The 21,584-nt window shown below is 45.2% G+C and overlaps 1 protein-coding gene across 9 annotated transcripts in view; it reads left to right on the top strand.

The window, feature by feature from the left end:
- The window catches only part of magi1b (membrane associated guanylate kinase, WW and PDZ domain containing 1b), a 226,068-nt gene that overhangs the window by 131,752 nt on the left and 72,732 nt on the right, over positions 1-21,584 (top strand). For all 9 annotated transcript variants that reach the window (XM_063214939.1, XM_063214942.1, XM_063214940.1 and 6 more), the window contains exon 3: positions 20,904-21,023. In XM_063214939.1, coding sequence (XP_063071009.1) covers positions 20,904-21,023 — 120 coding nt within the window. The remainder of the gene's footprint in view (positions 1-20,903; positions 21,024-21,584) is intronic.

The following is a 21,584-nucleotide window of genomic DNA, read 5'->3' as shown; positions in this document are numbered from 1 at the left end:
TTACGCCCTGATGGAATTTATACCAGGCAAAGCAACACGTCTGCTTAGTTGCAGGCTACCTCCATCCTTTATTGCAAGCAAATGCCGCAATATTCAGGGAGTGAGCTCGGTCTGTGTGTCTGGATTGTGTTGCATTAACTGAGACTAAGGGCACACGTTGGTGCGTTTTTTTAGAGAGAGTCTCATTTGTTTCAGGGAGGCACAGGGAAGAACGATTGATTTTAAAAAAGCAGAAAACCTCTGTGAGGTGGGGAGGGGGAAAGGAGTCATATTTCCAGGCAGCCTGGTCGAAAAATGTATGGAGAACATTCTTTTTTGCTGTATCACCCATTAGCAGACAAAGACCTCACCTCCATCTCTCTGCATACAGAAAGAATGAAAACATTAATATGTAACAGCCTACAGCCTATTGTTATTGCTCATTTCTGCCTTTCGCTATTACCGCAAGTAACCTCATGATCTTTCACACTTTATGCTAACACACATTCACCTTATCCCTCATTGATTAAACACAGTAACTCATTGCACCCGCTGCTGAGTCAGACGCTTCTGTAAAGCTTGCGGTGTGTGGTTGGTTCTCATTGTGAATGTAGCTCAGGTCTGAGTGTTGTTGTTATACGTGTGATGCTAGCAGTGCTAGCGCCAGGGGTCCCATCAGCGGCATGCTAAATGAGTGTTCTGGATTGAGTAGGTGTCAGACCACGGCGTGGCACGGAGCTGATAGGGCACGAGGAGGCAGTGTTGCCAGATTGGGCGGTTTCCCGCCCAATTGGGCTGCTTAGGATGGCCGTGTGCGGATAAAAATGGCATTTAGCAGAAAAACCCGCCCAATTTTTGCGATAGAAATCCATAGAATTTGGCGGTATTTTGTGCTTCTAGGCGGGTTTTGAGCATTTTTTGGGGGCTGGAAATCATCAGCCACATTTGGCAACCCTGGCGGCGTGGCACGGAGCTGATAGGGCACGAGGAGGAGGCACACTGGCCCCGGTGTCTCGGTCAGGCGCGTGCCCTTTCGTCTCCGCCTGTCAGCCCGGCTTATCTACATCCCGCTGCCTTTACTGACACGTCCCGGCTCTGGCCATTAGCCACCATGCGCCTCTGGTCTCGCTGCTATTACCTGGGGCTCAGTGCAGTCCTTTTCCTTTTCTTGAGTGCCTGCCAGAGGCTTCCGTTATCTTCATTTAAAGTGGTAGTTCGCTATTTTAGACATTAAGCCCTGTTTGTGTGACTTCTGGGGTGAAGTAGAGATGTTCTCATCACAATTTTGACATTTGGTGCTGAACGGAGCATTTGGGTATCCAAGACTGCAGCCCCCCCACCTTTACATTGACTCCAACAGAGCACTCAAGCAATCGATTATAAAATGGCATTAAACTTTTGTTTGAGAAGACATGGAACTCACCGTGTGGTCAGTGGCAGACAGCGATAAATTGACCCGACAATTGCAGCGAAATATGCCTTCTAACTGTTGTTTAGCATTTGGCGGACCTATTTTTCCCCAGACGCCGTTGAATAGCAGTAGACATCCAGCCAGTAGGTAGCGATAGTGTGTTGTTTATGTAGACATCAAGGAGCGAGGTAGAACGGCTATCTTTGAGCGGGACTGGCTACAAAAACTACAGCTTGCATACAAACCATAGATAGTAACGTAAACAAACGCACCCCCATTTCAGGTCGCGCGGAGTAATACTAGTCAAACCAATACAATCAATGAAGACGGACAATAATGAATATATCTTCTCTGGAAGCGTATTTCGCGGTGATTTTCGAGCCAACATATCGCTGCCCACCTCTGACCACTCGGTGAGTTTCATGTCTCTGCAAACGAAAGTTTAATGCCATTTTATGATCGATTGCTTGAGTGCTTCATTGGAGTCAATGTAAAGGTGGGGGGGCTGCAGTCTTGAATACCCAAATGCTCCGTTCAGCACCAAATGTCAAAATTGTGATGAGAACATCTCTACTTCACCCCAGAAGTCACACAAACAGGGCTTAATGTCTAAAATAGCGAACTACCACTTTAAATACTCGTGGCGTTCTGGGTATGTGCCCTTAAACACAGTACGCTACGGGCACACATAGCAGTTTACAGTCCAAGTATGGTAGGCTACTGTAGGCCTATGCTCTGGTATGTGGCACGACATGAGCCGTTTGAAACATTTGCTATGGAAGTATACTGTTTTTTTTAGATGTTGTAGATGTCACTGTTTGCTAGATGTCATGTTTTGGTATAGTACCCAGAAAAGCCCTTCAGTTCATGCATTGTTTAGCTTCTTCCATCTGCCGTACTACACAACCTTTCCTGCGTCCTAAAGGGACTAGTGGCTCAGAAGGTGTTAGTGCCTGGTTTTTTTTTCTGCTGATGGAGTTGTCGTGTTAAATCAGATTTGGCATTTTTGGTTTCGCAGAGGAATCAAATTACACGGTTCATTATTGCAGGTTAAATTCTAGTTCTTTTTGTCAAAGAGACAGGATTAATATTGCTCTGAGCGGACCTGGTGACCTAGCATGTTGGGTGAGACCTTGATCAATAGGTGACCATATGCTTGTTTGAACAGAACTGATTTGGATAAATTGTCAGTTAGCTTGAGGCTATGGCTGGCAACCTTGATTGATCGGTTGAAGATTATCAGGGTTATCTTGATCACTGTTGAGCATGTCAGTGTGACAGTGCGATTGTAATCAAGCTCTTAGATTTCTCCTCTTTGATACATGAAATAAAGAATGGAGCAATGGGCTACATTTGGCTTTGCTTCAGTGTATTAAATATTTATAACAGCTTCAAAATGTTAAAATTGTAATTTCAGGTGTAGCTGTTTGCCTTGAACAGAACCCTGAGAGAGCACTGTACCTTTTTTCCAACGTATTACTGTAAACTTACTCAGATTACACCAGCTGGCTGATGTTAAAAAGTCAACACTTTTGCGGCCATAACGTTATGACCCACTATGAAAACGACCACTTACGTTTCCATCACAGCAAAGGAAAGTTGGGCTAAGGAGGCAGATCTGGCTTGCACCCCTTACAAGGAGGGTAGAATGTGGGTCACCCCGAGACATTTAGACGGCTGACTAGCTGACTGGTTGGCTGGTTCACTCTGTTGTTCTCAAATAGAGTAGAAGTCTGCACACTTCAACTATGACTGAATGTTTAGTTAGGAAGGACACATGCCTGATGAAGGTCCTGTTGGTTTAAAACGTATGTCTTAAATAAATCTTCAGTCGGAGTTGCAGTGTGCAAACTTCTACTCTCTCTCTTGATGTACGCCTTTGTCCTGCACCTGGCGTCCGTGAGGTGGGATGTGCATACTTTTCCTCTTCTAATCACTGCGTTGTTCTCTCAGTGGGGATGAGACAGGAAATGGGGTGCTTGTGTGCTGCGGAAACCCTTATAACAGGAACAGGAAATAAGACTTGTTTTCCGCACACCCCAGCAGCCCGATCTATATTGGGAGATGGCCACGTGCTGATGTGCGACGCCTTGTTGGCTTTTTGATGTATTTTGGAAAACAGTGTGCTATTTTCTATCTTATTCTTGCACACCTCCTTCCATGCCCCACCCGCCCATCCACACTGTATTCGTGTGTTGGAGTGTACCTTTGTTGGATTTGATGGCGTAGCTTAGTCACTTTTGTGTTCATTTGCATGATTGTTACTTCAATCGTACAGAATGTATTTTCGTCCTCTGCCAGGAATAAACCAGATTTGACAGAAATACACGCATGCACACTTGGAGACGCACACACACGCACACACCAGTTCTATGTCGTAGCGGGGACCGTTTCTCGCTTGTTTATTTTAGATTTACGGCTTGTGAACTTTTTTCAATTTCGCCAAGCTTACGGATGCGTCACAAATGTTTATAAAAATAAAATCTGTGTCAATTCGAGGCAGTGGAAGAGCTCGGGGCCTTAAAATAGTCCTCAGGGGTCTGTATCACATTCATTAAACATGAGCCGCTCTGCTGTGGCCTGCCAAGCCCTTCCTGGGCCTAACCCGCTCAGTAACTTGGGCCTTAGTTACTCGTATGTGGACATTTTTAAAAATCCATATTTTTTGTATCAAATAACGTATTTTGATCCCGTTCACATGGCATGTAGGTCACCACTGTGACAGGTTCTAAAAATATGAGTTTTTGGGGAGTTGAAACTGTTAACGTGTAGATAAGAGACCCAGACGGATGTCTCTATACATGCTAGCAGCTTCTCAGTAGCTTGATGCAGAGTTGAGTGCCCGTCTTTGTTAGTGACCCGCACATGTGTGTGTATGCATATGCATGTGTGCGCACACTACACATTATTCATGAATTGATGCATGCATATGTACAAACACTACGCAAACACACCCACATACCCTCTCACTGACTGTGCCTCTCTCATACATACAGTAGATTACGCACAGGCACACCGATATGGGCACACAGTACACACACAACCGTGTACTGCAGCACAACATTTTCACAACATTGTAGCACAACGAACGCCTTCACAGTGGAAGAGCCAAGTGTTTCCAGACGGCAGATACAGAAGACAACACTCTCTGTCCTTCCTTAGCATCTTGCGTAACGTCAGATATGAGTAAACGCTTCTCTGCGGTTCAGAGAAGGACAATCACTCGGAGGGTTGTAAAACTGTGTAAGGGTGTGTGTGGGTGTACGTGTGTGTGTGTGTGTGTGTGTGTGTGTGTGTGTGTGTGTGTGTGTGTGCGTGTGTGCGTGCGTGCGTGCGTGCGTGCGTGCGTGCGTGCGTGCGTGCGTGCGTGCGTGCGTGCGTGCGTGCGTGCGTGCGTGCGTGTGTGTGAGTGTGTGCGTGTGTGTGTGTGTGTGTGTGTGCGTGTAAGTGTGTGTGTGGGTGTGGGTGTACACGTGTGTGTGCGTGCATGTAAGTGTCTGTGCGTTGTATTATTTCTCCTCTGGGTCCCACCACCACTAACTAGATAAAGTCCTGTGCTGAGCGGGGTCGGAGAGGGCCTTGGCAGGGCATGTGATGCAGGGCTGGAGATAAAACACTGCCCCCCCTACGAAACACAGACCTCTGCCAGCCTCGCCAGCCTAGCCAGCCTGCCTGCCAGCCAGCCAGCCATCGACTCAGGAGAAGCACTGGCTTGGTGGTGATTACCTTTTCTGAGACAGGGAGGAGGACGGAGCATTTAGCTTTTATCTGAGGAGCACCATCCATGCATTCTGTGACTGACCGAGCTGAAATATCCGGCTGAGAAATGCCTTGTTGTTGCTGCAGATAAGGCAATTGGGAAGGGATCCAAACCTACTTGTTGTGTTTACTTTGGATGTACAAACAGCCGTTTCTTTTTAAGTAAACAAAGATTTGTGGGAGCACTTTTATTTGGATACTCTTCCCCAGAGCCCCAATGAATAATGTATTTTAAAGGGGTATGCCACTATTTTGGGGCTTAATACAATTAAAATCGTTGGCTGGGGTTTATAAAGGTGGTAAAGTGTAGCATGCTACACGGATCCATTGACTTTCACTAGCTTAGCGACATGCTCCCTCTTTTAACTTGTCTTAAAGCAAGACAACGGCTTACATGAAAAATAAGACACTTAACCACCTTTATAAACCCTGGCCAACGATTTTAATTGTATTAAGCCTCAAAATAGTGGCATACCCCTTTAAAGTTTTGTTTCACTGACTGCCCCATTTCCGATGAACAGGATTCAAGCCCCAGGCTAGCATTAACCCTATATTCTGTAAGAAAGGAGTTCAATTATAAGGATAATATAGGATCTACATTTTGTCTAGAAGTCAAGCAACACATCTGTGGTGTTATGAATGCAATAGCTGCAGTGCCAACCACAGCAGTCCAGACAGATGTGTGTGGTCGCTACCTTGTAGTCTAGCTGTGTGAGCAAGTATGTCTGTGAACATGACTGTTCTGAGTTCAGAACTCACTTGTGACGTAGCCTAATGTATTCAATGGCTAGTTCTCCCATTACCAACTACAGTAGTGCAGGCTGCTGTGTGTGGAAGCTACTATGTACAGGTATACTAGCTGTGTGAGTGAGTATGCCTGTGAGCATGACTGTGTTGTTAAGTTACTAACACATGTCATGAATGCAATTGCTAGTTTCCCCAGCGTCAACCACCATAGCCCAGACTGCTATTTGCGAAAGAGGCTGCTGTCTATCTGTGTGAGAGCATAGTTATAACATAAATATCAGCAGACAAGCAAATAAGATGAAACTAAAACATTATCCACGAGAGAGTAGGAACACACAATGAATAGTTTTCCATGTATCCACCACAGTAGTGAGTGAGTACGTAGTAGTGCTGTCGTGATACTATCATATCGTATATCGTATCGTACTGTATGCCTGCGAGCATGGCTGTACTGAGCTCGGGCGAAGACTCGCAGCTGACGTCCTGTCTCTGCTGCTAGCTGGCTGCACAGCTGATGGTGGAGGCTGTGCCGTGGCTGGGCCGTATGAATGTGTTGTGAGTTCAACATCATTGGCAGCATCAGCAGCAGGCATAGACATAGACATAGACATAGACATAGACATGCACTCCCTGCCCTCGGTGCTCTTAGCTCTCAGGCCTCAGTGGTGACGGTGGCGGCAGCAGGGCTGGACTTGGGCCGCTGACACTGATTCACTGTGATGCTCCCGCTGCTCTTTCCCAGGGAGGGAGGAAGAGAGATGGCGTGCGTGTGTGTGTGTGCGTGCGTGTGTGTGTGCGTGCGTGTGTGTGCGTGTGTGTGCGTGTGTGTGTGTGTGTGTGTGTGTGTGTGTGTGTGTGTGTGTGTGTGTGTGTGTGTGCGTGTGTGTGTGTGTGTGTGTGTGTGTGTGTGTGTGTGTGTGTGTGTCCAAAACAGACAGTGGCAAAAGAGGGACAGATTCAAAGGATGAGAGAAGTAGAGAGAGGAGAAAGATGGCTTCTATCATGAGAGAGAGAGAGAGAGAGAGAGAGAGAGAGAGAGAGAGAGAGAGAGAGAGATATGTAAAATGCAAACAAGAACTAGTATTACCCTTGCTGCTCTGTGGTGCTATTCACACCACAGGCTGCAATGCTTGGCTTAAGAGAGAGAGAGAGAGAGAGAGAGAGAGAGAGAGAGAGAGAGAGAGAGAGAGAGAGAGAGAGAGAGAGAGAGAGAGAGAGAGAGAGAGAGAGACAACAACAACACTCGAGGTAGCCGAGGGTCAATAGTGTTGCTTGTTTACAGTGTGGGCCGCCCTCCCCCCGCTGTTTGCTTCAGACACCTGCGGCTTTGATTAAGTGTCAGGATGGTTTGTGGGGGTGCATGCAGGTATGTCATTGCTCACATGCATACTGATTTATGTGTACAGGACAGAGGGAGGTGCCGAGGTGTGTGTGTGTGCGTGTGTGCATGCATGTGTGGTTCAACATTTTTACTGTATGTATTAGAAGGGAGTAGATTTAGTGGGTAATGGGGGATGGGAGGAGGCGGTGGGGGGTAAAACCCCCATTAGGTGATTAGGTTTTTGCTTGTTTACCCCTGGGAGGAACCATTTCAGGACAGGGGATACGTCAGTCTTCCATTCCAACCTTACCTTAAGGTCATTCCATGTGAAATCATGCACTTTGGGGCCTGACTGTCATGGATTTTAATGAAACTTGGTAAGCCTTTTTAGTGACAAACCAGAACCCCAGAGAACTTAATTTGCATGAATCTTATGCCAATATTAAGGGAGAAACAGGCTAAGAAAATCTGTGGGCCAAAACCTCTTTAATATGACCTAAATTGACACTGATAATAAAGGATGAATGCATGGTGTAATCCCACCTATTTAAGACTTTCTTAGTCTGTTTTGTGTCTGATTTCACATGGAATGACCCCATAGAGAAATTGACCTATAGGTGATAGTGCGTGCGTGCGGGCGACAGAGGCTTTATTAATTACCAAAGGCGAAATTGAATGCCACCCGACCAGCCACACAATCCATAACGGCAAGACAAATCACAACACAAAATAAATATAAACTAAAAAAAAGTAAGAAACGGTTAATCATTAAAACACACCCAGAATCACCACTGCATTATAAACCACAAAGAGAAAGGTCTTCGGTGGCATCTCTCAGCCTTGGCAGCATGAACCAAGAAATTGACTGCAGTACTGAAAGTCACTTAATAGACCAGTTACTCTTAATCACCACAGAGTGGATTTTATATTTGCTGTATAATCTGATTCTGTTATGCGTCCTCGTCCATCCAAAGCTTTCCATTGACTTTCCCCTGTGGATTATCTTAATGTTTGGTTGTATAGAAGCCAACTTACAAACCCCAACTCCGGTGAAGTTGGGACGTTTGGTAAACAGTGAATAAAATAGGAATTAACACTGTTTTTTATATAAAATCATCTCATCGGTTAATGTATTTAACTGTCAAGTGTTGTCTTTTGTTTTGTTTTTAGTCTTCCTCGACATTTGCTGCCATTTATTGTCCCCGTCCCAACTTATTTGAGATGTGTTGCATTTATCAAATTAGAAATGAGTACATATGTCCCCCAAAACAATATTTCTTCTTGGTTTTAACACGTAATATGTTGTCTTTTCACTATTCTCCATCTAATGAATGAATTGAATGTTTTGAAAATGATAGCATTTTGATTTTATTCACTGTTTACCAAACGTCCCAACTTCACCGGAGTTGGGGTTTGTACTATCCAAACAATACAGTTACATTTCCATCTAAACAACAAAACGTTTTGGACAGACATCGCCATTTCCTTTCATTGTACCAGCTCCATATGTGTTTCAACCTACGCACGCACATTGGCCTACCCTTTTGACCCCAATATCCACTCCAGCTCTTCCCATGACTCCCAACCCCTTCAACCCAGCACACCCACCCACACTGAGAACCTGGTAGTTGACGATGGTGTGTGCGGCCTGGAAACTGACATCCAATAGTCGGAGTAAGTCCGATAGTTGTCATTAGGGTTTTTCTGAGTTGAATGGGTGGGCCAAGCTCTCATATACTTACTGTATGCGGGTTGCCTGCCCAGTGGAAGTGGTTCACCAGAGCCTAACAGGAAGACGGGTGAATGTGGTCACTGAGTATTGCAGGGAATCGTAGACCCTAGACCCTGCAATCTCACGCGTGAACACACTCCACTCCACTGCTCTAGGTGCAGCGAGGAGAAATGAGTTCGCTCCAGGATACAGAGTTTCCCTCATGCGTTTGCATATATATATTTCACTGTTAGCTACTGTATGTTTAAACACAAAAAAATGTCTGCGAATGTGCCGCTCCTGCCATCCCCTCCCTTTCTAGTTACTAAATCTGAACAGGGACCTCTTTTTTTTCTCGCACCAAGCAGACTGAAAATGGAGTCATCTATACGGTCTCCACACGGTCCCACAGGAGGGCCCGGCTTTTTTGAATCGCCGCGAGGCAGGCCGTGCACTTTATTAAGTTCACAGTCTGATGTCGTAGCGTCGGGGTAATTACCACTCGGCTGCCTGAGCACTCTGACAGCTGCTCGCGATAATTGCCTCGCGTCTTCGAAGGATCTGGCACCCACTGCCGCCACTGCTGCTGCCGTACCCTGCACTGGATAGGAGTGGTGGGGGGTGGAGGAGGGGGTGGCGGGGAAATTGGGGCCCGCATCAGACAGCAGAAGTTAATTACAGTGTAAACAATTGTCTTGGATGGATGTAACGGATCAGCAACCTTTGTCCACACACATACACGCATACGAATACGCACGCACAAGCACACTCGCACACACGCACGCACGCATATAGAACAAACACATAGACACACATACGGACACTACACACTAAGCCTTGGCAAGGCCATGGTAAAATGTCCACAAATTGGTCTTCTACTGTTTGTTACTGTGTATTGCAGCTGTGGATGGACTGCACCAAGAGCCAGCAATCTGCACCTGCAAATTAGTTTTTTTCCTTGCCACTCCTGTCAGATGTCCCTTCAGGCCGTTTATGGGCCAGTGTTCAATCACACCTTAAGCAGTCTTTATTTATTCTTCCACTTCTTTGTTTGTTTGCTAGCTCACTCGTTCATTACCTCTAGCTCCCACCTTTTGTTTTGTTTTGTTTTGTTTTTTAGTCCCTGCTGTGTCTGTCCGTCAGCCTGTCTGCCTACCTGCCTGCCTCCCTGTCTGTCTGTCCGTCGGCCAGTCTATCTCTCGGTCTGTCTGTCTGTCTGTCTTTATGTGTCTGTCTGTCTGTCTGGCGACTGGTGATTCTCCATCAGGGCCGGCATTGCTGCGGCTGTGCTTCCGCCATCCTTCCCCCTGTGCCGTGCACGCACGCTCGCTGAATAGAAAATGGTGTGAAGTCGGGAGAGGCGAGAGACCCTCGCTCGCTGTCAGAAGAGGCACCGCTGTGAGTGTGCTAGCGGAGGGAGCGAACGAGCGAGAGAGAGAGTGAGTGAGTGAGTGAGTGAGGGAGTCCATCCATCCCTTCTGTGTTGTCCGTGGCAACGGAACTGAATGTCTCTCCCACCACCACGCGATTGTGAGGCAGTTCAGTTCTATTTATACAGACAGATGTATAGCGCGAATGTGTAGTGGATGTGTAGTAGCTGGCTGCTCACGGTTGTCGTTGGCATGTAACCATTTATGTTCCATCTGATATTAGCACAGGTGTGCGTGTGAATGTATGCATGTGCATACATACTTGTGCATACAGTACTTGTGTGTGTGTGTGTGTGTGTGTGTGTGTGTGTGTGTGTGTGTGTGTGTGTGTGTGTGTGTGTGTGTGTGTGTGTGTGTGTGTGTGTGTGTGTGTGTGTGTGTGTGTGTGTGTGTGTGTGTGTGTGTGTGTGTGTGTGTGTGACTGTGTGTGCGTGTGACTGTGTGTGCGTGTGACTGTGTGTGCGTGTGACTGTGTGTGCGTGTGTGTGTGTGTGTGTGTGTGTGTGTGTGTGTGTGTGTGACTGTGTGTGTGTGTGACTGTGTGTGTGTGTGACTGTGTGTGCGTGTGACTGTGTGTGCGTGTGACTGTGTGTGCGTGTGTGTGTGTGTGTGTGTGTGAGAGAGAGAGAGAGAGAGAAAGAAAGAGGGAGAGAGTGAGGAAGAGAGATCAGGAGGCGAGTGGTGTGTACAGTATGTGTGTTGAATGTCTTCATGTACTGTGGAGGGTAGCCGCTGAAATGGAAAGTATGATCCATAATGTTGTAATCACTGCTGACAGGGCACTAACAGGAGGGAGAGTGACGGTGTTCGCTCTTTCCCATAAGTGTCGTATGAAACCTGATGTGTCTTGATGCGTGTTGATGCAAGCTAAGCTTCCTGCTGGTTGGATCGTGCTTGTAGGTCAATTGACCACTGGGCCATCTCCCAGGGGAGGTCAGCTAAGGAGGCTGAGGGTCACTGGGTGCATTCAAAGAGCTTTTGAAGCAAAATAACGTATATCCATTTTGGAACATTTTGGGAAATTGGTATTTTTGTATTGGGCATTCCATTGCATTGCATTGCAGAATGCATTTTATATAGGTTTAAAAAGTATGTTCTTAAAAAATATTTGATTGGCAGGAATTCACTCAGAGATGATTGGACTTCTGAACAGTGATTTCCAATAATAAAATGCAAAAGGAAAAAATGGTGGATATGTCGTTTTGCAAGGAAAGCCTTCATTTGTAGGTCACATGTGTTTTCTGGGGGGCTCAGAGGCTCCTCGGATTATTATATTAGATGGGTATCTTTAATGTAAGACTTGGATATTTTGATTTTTCATTTCGAATGTCATTTTTTACTGACTCAACCCAAGTAATGAGCCTGTTGGACAACCAATATAAGTCTTAAGAACAGAGACCATTTGTTTATTGCTGCTTGTGGATGACACAAATAATACTCACAAATCTTGTTGAAATATTTTGCAATGGTTGGTATTTGTCTGTTCTGTCTTACATTTGGAAGATATTTGAATAATGCTTACGCCAGACCTTTGCGGTCATGGCTGCAGCCTTATTCAAAACACATTGTCTGTGTGATTTTGATCAGATCCTCTGAAGATGGAGAATTTGACTTGTTTGACTGGGAGTAGCATAGTGAAGAACAATGGGAGGATTGGCATGCAAAAGCAAAGTAATGCCATGTCAATATCATGCCTGTAACATCCTGGCAGATTTACTTAAAATGGGTCATTTCACGTGAAATCAGACACTTTGGGACACGACCGACCCGGATTTCAATCATACTTGGTGAGCCTTTTTAGTAGCAAGGCAGCACCGCAGAACTGCATTGGTTTGAATCTGACACTAATATTAAGGGAGAAACAGACTAGGAAAGGTTCACATGTGAGGGTAGGACACATACATTCAGCCTTGAATATATCAGTCAGTGTTAGTCACAAAAAGATGCCTGTGGTGTTATTTGAAAGCTCTTTTCTGGCTCTACATATTACACAATCAGCTTGGAATACAACAACTCTCAGAATATGAATTATGATAAATTGAAAAATTAAAAATTGAATATCTAAAAAAACTATATTTTAAAATGGCCAGTTCCTTGTCCAAACGTAGCCGGCAATGTCATTAGCAACACCTCAAATGCTGGTGTTCGGTTCTTTATTCATTTCAGAGAGAATTTGACTCATAAATATGGCATCATACAGACCACTTACTAATAATATGGTAATACCATAGTAGCATCACATGACAAAACAAAAACAAAACAAAAATGGTCAGTTTCCATGGTCCCAGGTTTCAGAAACTAAGGCAGATGTTCATTTATACACAACAAATGATGATATGTGAATGTTTGAACATTCCTTCTCTGTGTACCTGTGTCATCTTCCCTTTACCGTACTTTAAAGAGATAATCAATGGCTACACTCTCATTTTGTACTCTACCAGTGCATTTGAAGCAGCAGCTGTGTCTTTTGTAGATAATGTATACGTCCCGTTGCAGTTACAGGTTCCACTACCAGAAGCACATCCTGATGATCCATGAAAAGTCTATCTGGTCTGAAGGGAAAAGTGAAGGATGGAGATGGTCCATGAGGATGCAGGAAGTTCAGTTTCACCTCTCCAGTGCTCGGCATACATTCCTCAACACATGCTAGCCACCAGTTGCTATCATATACAGCTACAATATACCCTTTGATGCTTGACAATGTAACACATTCCTTTACTGAGCTCACTCTTTCAACTCTGCCTTCTCTGAATGCTGAAAATGGCCTAACTTCCACTGTGCCCATTGTCAATGGGCAGAAGCTGTGTAGTTTTTGAGTACCTGGAATAGTTCTTGCAGATTCAAACCTTTTCAACAGGTTCTCAGCTCCATGATGTACATCTCTGTTGTGGCAAACTGGCAATGGATGTTCTTGAGAGAGATGCAAACCATCATGAAGCTGAGAACCTGTTGAAGAGGTTTGAATCTGAATCCTCAAGAACTATTCCAGGTACTCAAAAACTACACAGCTTCTGCCCATTGTCAATGGACATTAGGCCATTTTCCGCATTCAGAGAAGGAGTTGAAAGAGTGAGCTCAGTAAAGAAATGTGTTACATTTTCAAGCATCAAAGGTTATGTTGTAGCTGTATATGATGGCAACTGGTGGCTAGCATGTGTTGATGCATGTATGCTGAGCACTGGAGAGGTGAAACTGAACTTCCTGCATCCTCATGGACCATCTCCATCCTTCACTTTTCCCTTCAGACCAGATCAAGATGTGCTTCTGGTAGTGGAACCTAACTGCAACGGGACGTACTTATACATTATCTACAAAAGACACAGCTGCTGCTTCAAATGCACTGGTAGAGTACAAAATGAGAGTGTAGCCATTGATTATCTCTTTAAAGTACGGTAAAGGGGAAGATGACACAGGTACACAGAGAAGGAATATTCAAACATTCACATATCATCATTTGGTGTGTATAAATGGACATCTGCCTTAGTTTCTGAAACCTGGGACCATGGAAACTGACCATTTTTGTTTTGTTTTTGTTTTGTCATGTGATGCTACTATGGTATTACCATATTATTAGTAAGTGGTCTGTATGATGCCATATTTGTGAGTCAAATTCTCTCTGAAATGAATAAAGAACCGAACACCAGCATTTGAGGTGTTGCTAATGACATATCCGGCTACGTCTGGACAAGGAACTGGCCATTTTAAAATATAGTTTTTTTAGATATTAAATTTTTAATTTTTCAATTTATCATAATTCATATTCTGAGAGTTGTTGTATTCCAAGCTGATTGTGTAATATGTAGAGCCAGAAAAGAGCTTTCAAACAATACCACAGGCATCTTTTTGTGATTAACACTGACTGATATATTCAAGGCTGAATGTATAGTGTCCTACCCTAAAATGTGAACCTTTCCTAGTCTGTTTCTCCCTTAATATTAGTGTCAGATTCAAACCAATGCAGTTCTGGGGTGCTGCCTTGCTACTAAAAAGGCACACCAAGTATGATTGAAATCCGGATCGGTCGGGTCCCAAAGCGTCTGATTTCACGTGAAATGACCCAAATGTGTTGTGCATCCAAGGAAGGTCAAAGTCCTGTATTTTAGGAATATACATAAGGAAACAAAGAAAGTTGGCGTCTGCGCCTTAACTTAGGATCGCTTGTTGCTTGGTGCGACTGCTCACCAAAAATAGTGATACTAGGATGGTCAAAAAGATGAGGCGCACACAAGGCTTGCAGGTTCAAAAAGTGTATTGTGGCCGACAAATTAACAAAAGAAGTCAACGGAAAATATTTGTCGGCCACAATACACTTTTTGAACCTGCAAGCCTTGTGTGCGCCTCATCTTTTTGACCGTCCTAGGAATATACATAAGGAAGAGTTATGCTCAGGGGCACAGCAGAGACATAGGAACGGCAATGAGAGAGCACAATAGGAGCATAGGAACCATAGAGACATTGGCACCGGCAATGAAAGACCACAATGGAAATGAATCTCAGGGCGTTATTGAGTATATCCCTGTCTATTTTATTAGTTTTTATGTATCATTACTGTTACTATGCATGTTTTTACATCAAAATAGACTAAATAAATTCATTAATTTAACTGTGATGTTCAGATATTGTGCCTCCAAATTGTCCATCACCCGCTTACCAGGGTCATGATCCTAGATCACGTGGGAAACACTTTTGAACACAACAGCTACCTTCAAAAGTGGTCTCCGGCCTTCAGCCTAACCTCTGTTTGTGAATGTAGCGTTCGGTGGTCTTGTTATAGTTACCCTTAACCTAAATCTTAACCTTAGCCTTAAGCATAACCCCTGTAGTTTAAATGAGGACGAAGAGTGCTCTGGATTTGTCGATACAGTGCAGTATTCTGTAGTAGTGTTGCCGAACAGTACAGCAGTATTGGTTGTAACTGATTGTGAACCAGGATTCAGTCAGATATTGTTATCTGTTGGTATTGTTATCCAAGACTTGGTCCCTGAGCTGACCACAATTTAGAGATTTTGGCAAGAAGGAAACTCTCAGTGCACTTGATATTAACTACTGTGTGTAATGAATGAAGTTCATTCAACCTGACGGGAAGCTGTAGTAAATACTAGGTTTTTCTCCGCGAACTGTGACGACAGCGTGCTCGTCAGCAGGTTCATCCGGGTAACGCAGTCACGTGCGGGAAAAGTTCATAGCTCGGTATGAACACGGGCGGTTCGCAGATAAACACTTGAGTGCTGAACGTAGCTGGTTCGGGCACCGACTCCAGCTCCGTTCTGGTCGGCCTGAAAGCCCTACTAGTCGGGCGTAAGCCCCCCTGGGGGGGCGCGGAGGCATCTCAGGGGGGGCGTGTGACATCTGATTTTGGGGTTTTTTTTCCCCAAGGAAATTATTTCGCCAATAAGTCAATAAGTTTAAAGCCCTGACCAACATTATATTATTAATTGTCATGAATTTGATTAGGAACTGAACACACATCTGCATCCGACTGCAGTCCCTCTTTGTTTAATCTCACCAGTCCTTTCCTTTGATTCTGCACAGCGATCGTAAAATCAGTCTGCACGAGTTGCTTGGGGGGGCGTGGAAGCATTCAGAACCTCTGAAATGATGGATAAAAATTGAGAACCACTGTGCAAGTGTATGCTGCAGCTAGTTGGGTCAGATGAGATCACTCATTTCCTTTTGGCTTCTACAGTGCCAGCAGAGCTTCTTGTTTTGGAGAGCTGATTGGTGAACTTGGCAAGTGTGTGGACTGGCCCTCGGCCCTCGAGGTCAGCCAATGCGCTCTCTCGCTCCCTCTTTACTCTCCCTCTCCCTCTCGCTCTTTGAGCCCAAGGAGCAGTAGAGGAATAATCTTATTCTTGTGTGTTTGTTTAACATTGATCGCTGTGTCTCTGGGAGAAAGATGAGCTCTATTACCATGAGAAGAAAGAAGAAGAAGCAGGGAGAAGATGCAGATCTCAACAGGCCTTAAGTCGGTGGTGTCATCATGTGCTGCCATTATCTGACACTCACAACACCTGCCCGACAGAAACAGTCAGAAAAGCAGAACGCTACATTGATTGTTTTTTTCTTAGTCGTTCGTGTGCAAAAACAGTGGCTTCATCAGCCCCGAAAGCTACTGTATAGTATACGGTTGTTTATCTTCCAAAGTAATCACCTTATTCGATCAGTTCAGAGAAAGGCATTTCCTCATGACTTGAGTTTAATAGATTGCATCTTTTCAATTTCCTCAGAAGGAAAAACCTGGTCTTTCTCCATGAGGTCATTCTGCTGCAGGATAGAGGGACCCCACCGCAGCTGGAGCAATAACCCGAGTGTAAACATTTTGATCTAAAGCCACGGGGCGGCATCTCCCCTCGTGCCGCTGTGCTGCTGTGCGGGAGTAGCATGGATAAATCAGGCCGCAGATGATTGGAGCTCATCTCCTCAGCCAGGGCACACAAGGGGGGGTAGAGAATATTGCATCCGAGAGTTCACTTCTCTTCTCTTCTCTCTCTCTCTCTCCTCTCTCCTTTCTCCTCTCTCTCTCTCTCTCTCTCTCTCTCTCTCTCTCTCTCTCTCTCTCTCTCTCTCTCTCTCTCTCTCTCTCTCTCTCTCTCTCTCTCTCTCACTCTCTCTGTCTCTCTCTCTCGCAAAACCACGGAGGACGCGCAAGTGTGAGTTATCTCCTCCTCGCATCTATGATTTATTTTTCACTGTCACTGAAACGGCTGCCAAAAAGCATCTACAGTATTCGTCCAGGGGGGGCTTCTATTTTTATCGTAGATTCTTCATCGCCGGTCCTCCCCTTGTGTGACTAGCGGAGCCATGTGGTGGTGGTGGTGGTGGTGGTGGTGGTGCTGGTCCTCCATGGAGACATGGAGCAAGGAGGCTTTGTGTTGTGTGCCGAGTGGAGAGAGGAAACCGTAGGGAGCCCAAGCAACGGCCACTGGGTGGGCCGGCACCACCATCCGGACAGGCTCCAATTTGGTGGGCAGCCTGTCTAGACAACGCCACAAGCCAAATGCATCACTAGTGTGGTTGGGGGGAGCTTACTGTACAGTTTTAATCTGCCTGTAGCCGAATGTTTTAATACACTTGGACCTCAGACATTTGAACTGACCAGCCAGCCATAGCATAATCATAACGGTTTGTCTCTGTGTGTGCTGTACAGTATGTGTGAACCTCCTCCAGCTGGCCTCTGAGTGATGCCAGTACTTACAGTACACGAAGTGATTATGCCAGTGTGAGTCAGAGGAGTACAGTGGCAAAAGATAAGAGAACGTTTAGAAAGTGGAGGTGCAGCGCAGTGATGGGCAGAGGCGCATCTTGCCACCAGGCAAGGCAGGCAGACGCTTGGGGCCCCCAAGGCCCTAGATAGTGATCAACAGCCCACACTTTACCACAGTAGTGACGATTTGGTTCAAATGTCATTCTTTTGCATTTTTTGCTTGGGGCCCCATCTGATCCTAGAATCGCCTCTGGTGATGGGGAAAGTTACCGTACAGATGGGCCTGTACGTACGCATACCGGTAGATGCAGAGTTCTGCCGCACCTCATCTAGATGGAAACAAGGTGGCCAAGATAAGCTCTGTTTGATTCGTATCTGAAATTGAAAGATAGTCATCATCGGCAGAGAAGAGAAGTACTGTAAGAGTCATTTGGAATGTCACTCTCGCCGTTGTGTGAGAAGCCCTTCGTCTTCCTGTTTGAGTGGGTCCTGATGGCGACGGCATTTAGCTTATCAAACGGATGCCGTCTGTTTCAAGTCTTATCGCAAAAGCAGTCCTTACAGGCCATCTTTTCCAAGGTGAAAGAGAACAACACATTTTGGGCATCACAGCTCAAATGGCGACTCTCTCTCTCTCTCTCTCTCCTCCTCTGGGCTGAAGTTTTATGTTTTGTATTGTAACACTAATCATAAGAAATGCCATAGCAGAGAGTGGGTGCCGGCACTTTCTGTAACAGGAATAACCTTTCTAATGAACTACTCGACATGTAAACTGTTTTGCTTTCAAGGCCAAAAAAGGTAAAGAATTTTTGTACTTGACACTTTTTCATCAGAGGTGTCGCAGAAGTTGTCGGGTACAAAAGTCTTTCCCATTTTTTGCCTTGAAAAGGAAATTTTATACCAATATTACAGTAGCAGGCGTAATGGATCTTTTTTTGTAATTAGCTACACAGCAGTTCCCTAGCATACCATGTTGGAAATTTGTTTTTCGATCTACTAATTTTGTGATTTATATGTAGTTACAACCGTAAAGGGCCTTGATAGAGACGCGTATAATGTTACAATGCCACCACCATCATACCAGTATGGCATGCCTGTTGTTTATTGCACGTGGGGAAAGGGGGAGGTCTGTGTGTGCGTGTGGGTCTGTTGTGCTTATGCTCATGTGGATGTGTGTGCACGTGTGTATGAATATATGTGTGCGTTCCTTTGCACGCTTTCTTGCATGTGTGTGCGTGGTCTTGTGTATTCTTGTGCGTGTCTGTGTGCATACGTGTGCATGTGTGTACAGCACAGGCCCTTACTGTAGTGGGAGGGCAAGACAGCATGCGTAGGCGTTTGATCCCCCAGGTTACTTTAATCTGCTAAAGGTGTGCATTGGGCATGATAATGGGCCCAGCCCACCCAGACTGCACTACCCTGCACACCACAGCACACCACACCACACCAAGCATTAACATGCTGCCAATCAGCTGGGCTGCTCGTCCCACAGGGGCCCCCCTTCTCCCCAAATCTATTAATATCAGAGCAGTCACCTACCATCATCATCCTCGTCGACTGACTCCCTCACTTAGTTACATTACATGCCCAGCAACGAGCTGCCTGCCTGACGCCCTGGCAGCAACCTGTCGGAACTCGGCAGCCATTAACACTACCAGGCATGCCAAGTGTTATGCCAGCCCGCTCGGTTATGCCGCCCGCCACCCCCACACTCCCCTGCCTGCCTGCCTGCCTAACTGCCTGCCTAGCTGGCTGGCTGGCTGCTGCACGTCTGCCAGGTTTTTGCTAGGTGCTACTCTGGTGTGTGTGTGTTTGTGTGTGTCTGTGTCTCTGTGTGTGTGTGCATGCTATTTGTGAATGGTACTACTTGAAGAGACGAGAGCTGTGTGAATGGCTTTTGGTGTGGTAACTGTTGAAGGCTTGTGGGATGTTATGACCACAGCAGCACCACACAAGAGTGACCATGGACTGTAGTTACAGTATCTGTCTGTGGTGATGATGGTTAGCTTGACTTAAATCAACTTGTGTGTTTATCTCTGTGTGTGCTAGCCAGCTCTCTCTCTCTCTCTCTCTCTCTCTCTCTCTCTCTCTCTCTCTCTCTCTCTCTCTCTCTCTCTCTCTCTCTCTCTCTCTCTCTCTCTCTCTCTCTCTGAAGTTGTCTGTTTTGCCAGTAGCAAAAGCGATTTTGATACTGTAACACTAAAATATTCACTGTGAGCTGGGTTGTAGAGGGTGTGGAGGTGGTGGTTATTAGCTTGACTCAACTTGAGCATTTTTCCATTTGCTAACCAGCACTCTCTGTTGCTCACAAACAGACAATAGACTGTATACAACAATGGACCCCAAAGTTCCCAGGGTTGCTTCACTACAAAGCCTATCATATGGATTTGCCTGTAACTCAAAAACAGTTCTGTATACTGTAATACCAACATGTCCATGGTGAACTGGGCTTGTAGAAGGCACACTACTACCAACAGGTCATTAAGATTCATTATCACTAAAGAGAGCGGTGCCACCCAGTGAAGAGAGTTTTAAGATGAACTCCCATCACAGTAGCACACCGGCCAAAAATGACTTGTCACTCACTGAATAAGATATTCAAGAGGCTTTTTTAGTCTATTGCCAGAGGCATCATTCGGCAGCCAATGTTATGTGATGCCGCGGTCCACAAACCTCGCCAAATATCACATCTTTCATCACTACCAGAGAAATACCATTAACCTTCATCCATAAAAGGGGTACTTTGGCGTATTTCATTTGGCTTACTGTCCACAACCACAGAGCGAAATTGCTTTCATTTGTCACTTAACTGAATGAAGATGTGTAACACAATTTTGGGCGTATTGTCAGGGACATCGTTCAAGATTGCACATTTTCCTTGGAATGAAATATTTCTTATTATTGCACTTAATTCTTGTTTATTTGCTTTTGCTCGCTTTCTCATCCTCGCTACATATCTATAGACTCTATAGTGATGTACTGTACAGTGCTCTTTTGTCCTGTTAACATAGAGTTCACAATAGTTTAACTTGCTGGTTTTTGGTAGATGATTGCAAACTTAAAAGAGGTTACACCACACTTGTGAAAAAAGGTACCAGACATGAAACAAACTGTGAATTTCAGAAAACGTCTGCACACTTGGATCCTTTTAGGATTTTACAGTAATGTCCAAGTTTTTGGTCAACAGATCTTCCTCAGGGTATACAGGACACAAGATTAAGGCATAACTGCCATTGCCCTCATCATGTCCGCGAGACAGTAAATGACCTTGTCCTCAGTTTGACCTCTTTGGGTGACCTTTTTTGTTTACTTCTTTGTTTCTTCTTCTCTGCCTCTTGCAGGTACTACCCGCGCCCCTCGAGACGGAGAGGTCCCTGGAGTCGATTACAACTTCCTGTCTGTGGATGACTTCCTGAAGCTGGAACAGAGTGGGACCCTGCTGGAGATCGGATCTTACGAGGGTAGGTCTCGGACTGGGACTAGGACCCCAGTATATTACCATGCATTACATTACATTACATTACATTTAGCTGACGCTTTTTTCCCCTAAGGGACTTACAGTTATTTGCAGGATATTGGTTACAGTCCCTGGAGCAATCCAGGCTTAGGTGCCTTACTCAAGAGCACTTTAGGCCATTGATTGGATGGTATAGGGAGGGGTATAAGGGTGACCCTCTGATTTTAATGCCACCTCTATTAGGCCACGGCTTCCCTGCCATTACATGGCATTACAGATCTCTCTATGACTGTGTGGTTTCAGGCAATGACACCACAGAAATATTCATTGGAACAATACAGCACTTTTTACTTACAAAGCATTAGACAATTTTCAGAGAAAGAAGTCATAATCATTAGCAGCATACAATATATGAGGAGATATTATGCATACAGGCCAAACAGGGTTTGTGCAAATGAGCAGGGTTAGTTTTTTTTTCTGAAGATAAACGGTCACCAAAGAGATGAGTCTTCACAAGATTTAAAGTGATGACCCTAGTCCTGAAGTATCTGGTAGTCGGTTCCAT

This window comes from Engraulis encrasicolus, chromosome 14 (genome assembly GCF_034702125.1).
Source record: "Engraulis encrasicolus isolate BLACKSEA-1 chromosome 14, IST_EnEncr_1.0, whole genome shotgun sequence".
NCBI classification, from domain to species: Eukaryota; Metazoa; Chordata; class Actinopteri; order Clupeiformes; family Engraulidae; genus Engraulis; species Engraulis encrasicolus.
This window is presented reverse-complemented; position numbering and strand designations above follow the sequence as displayed.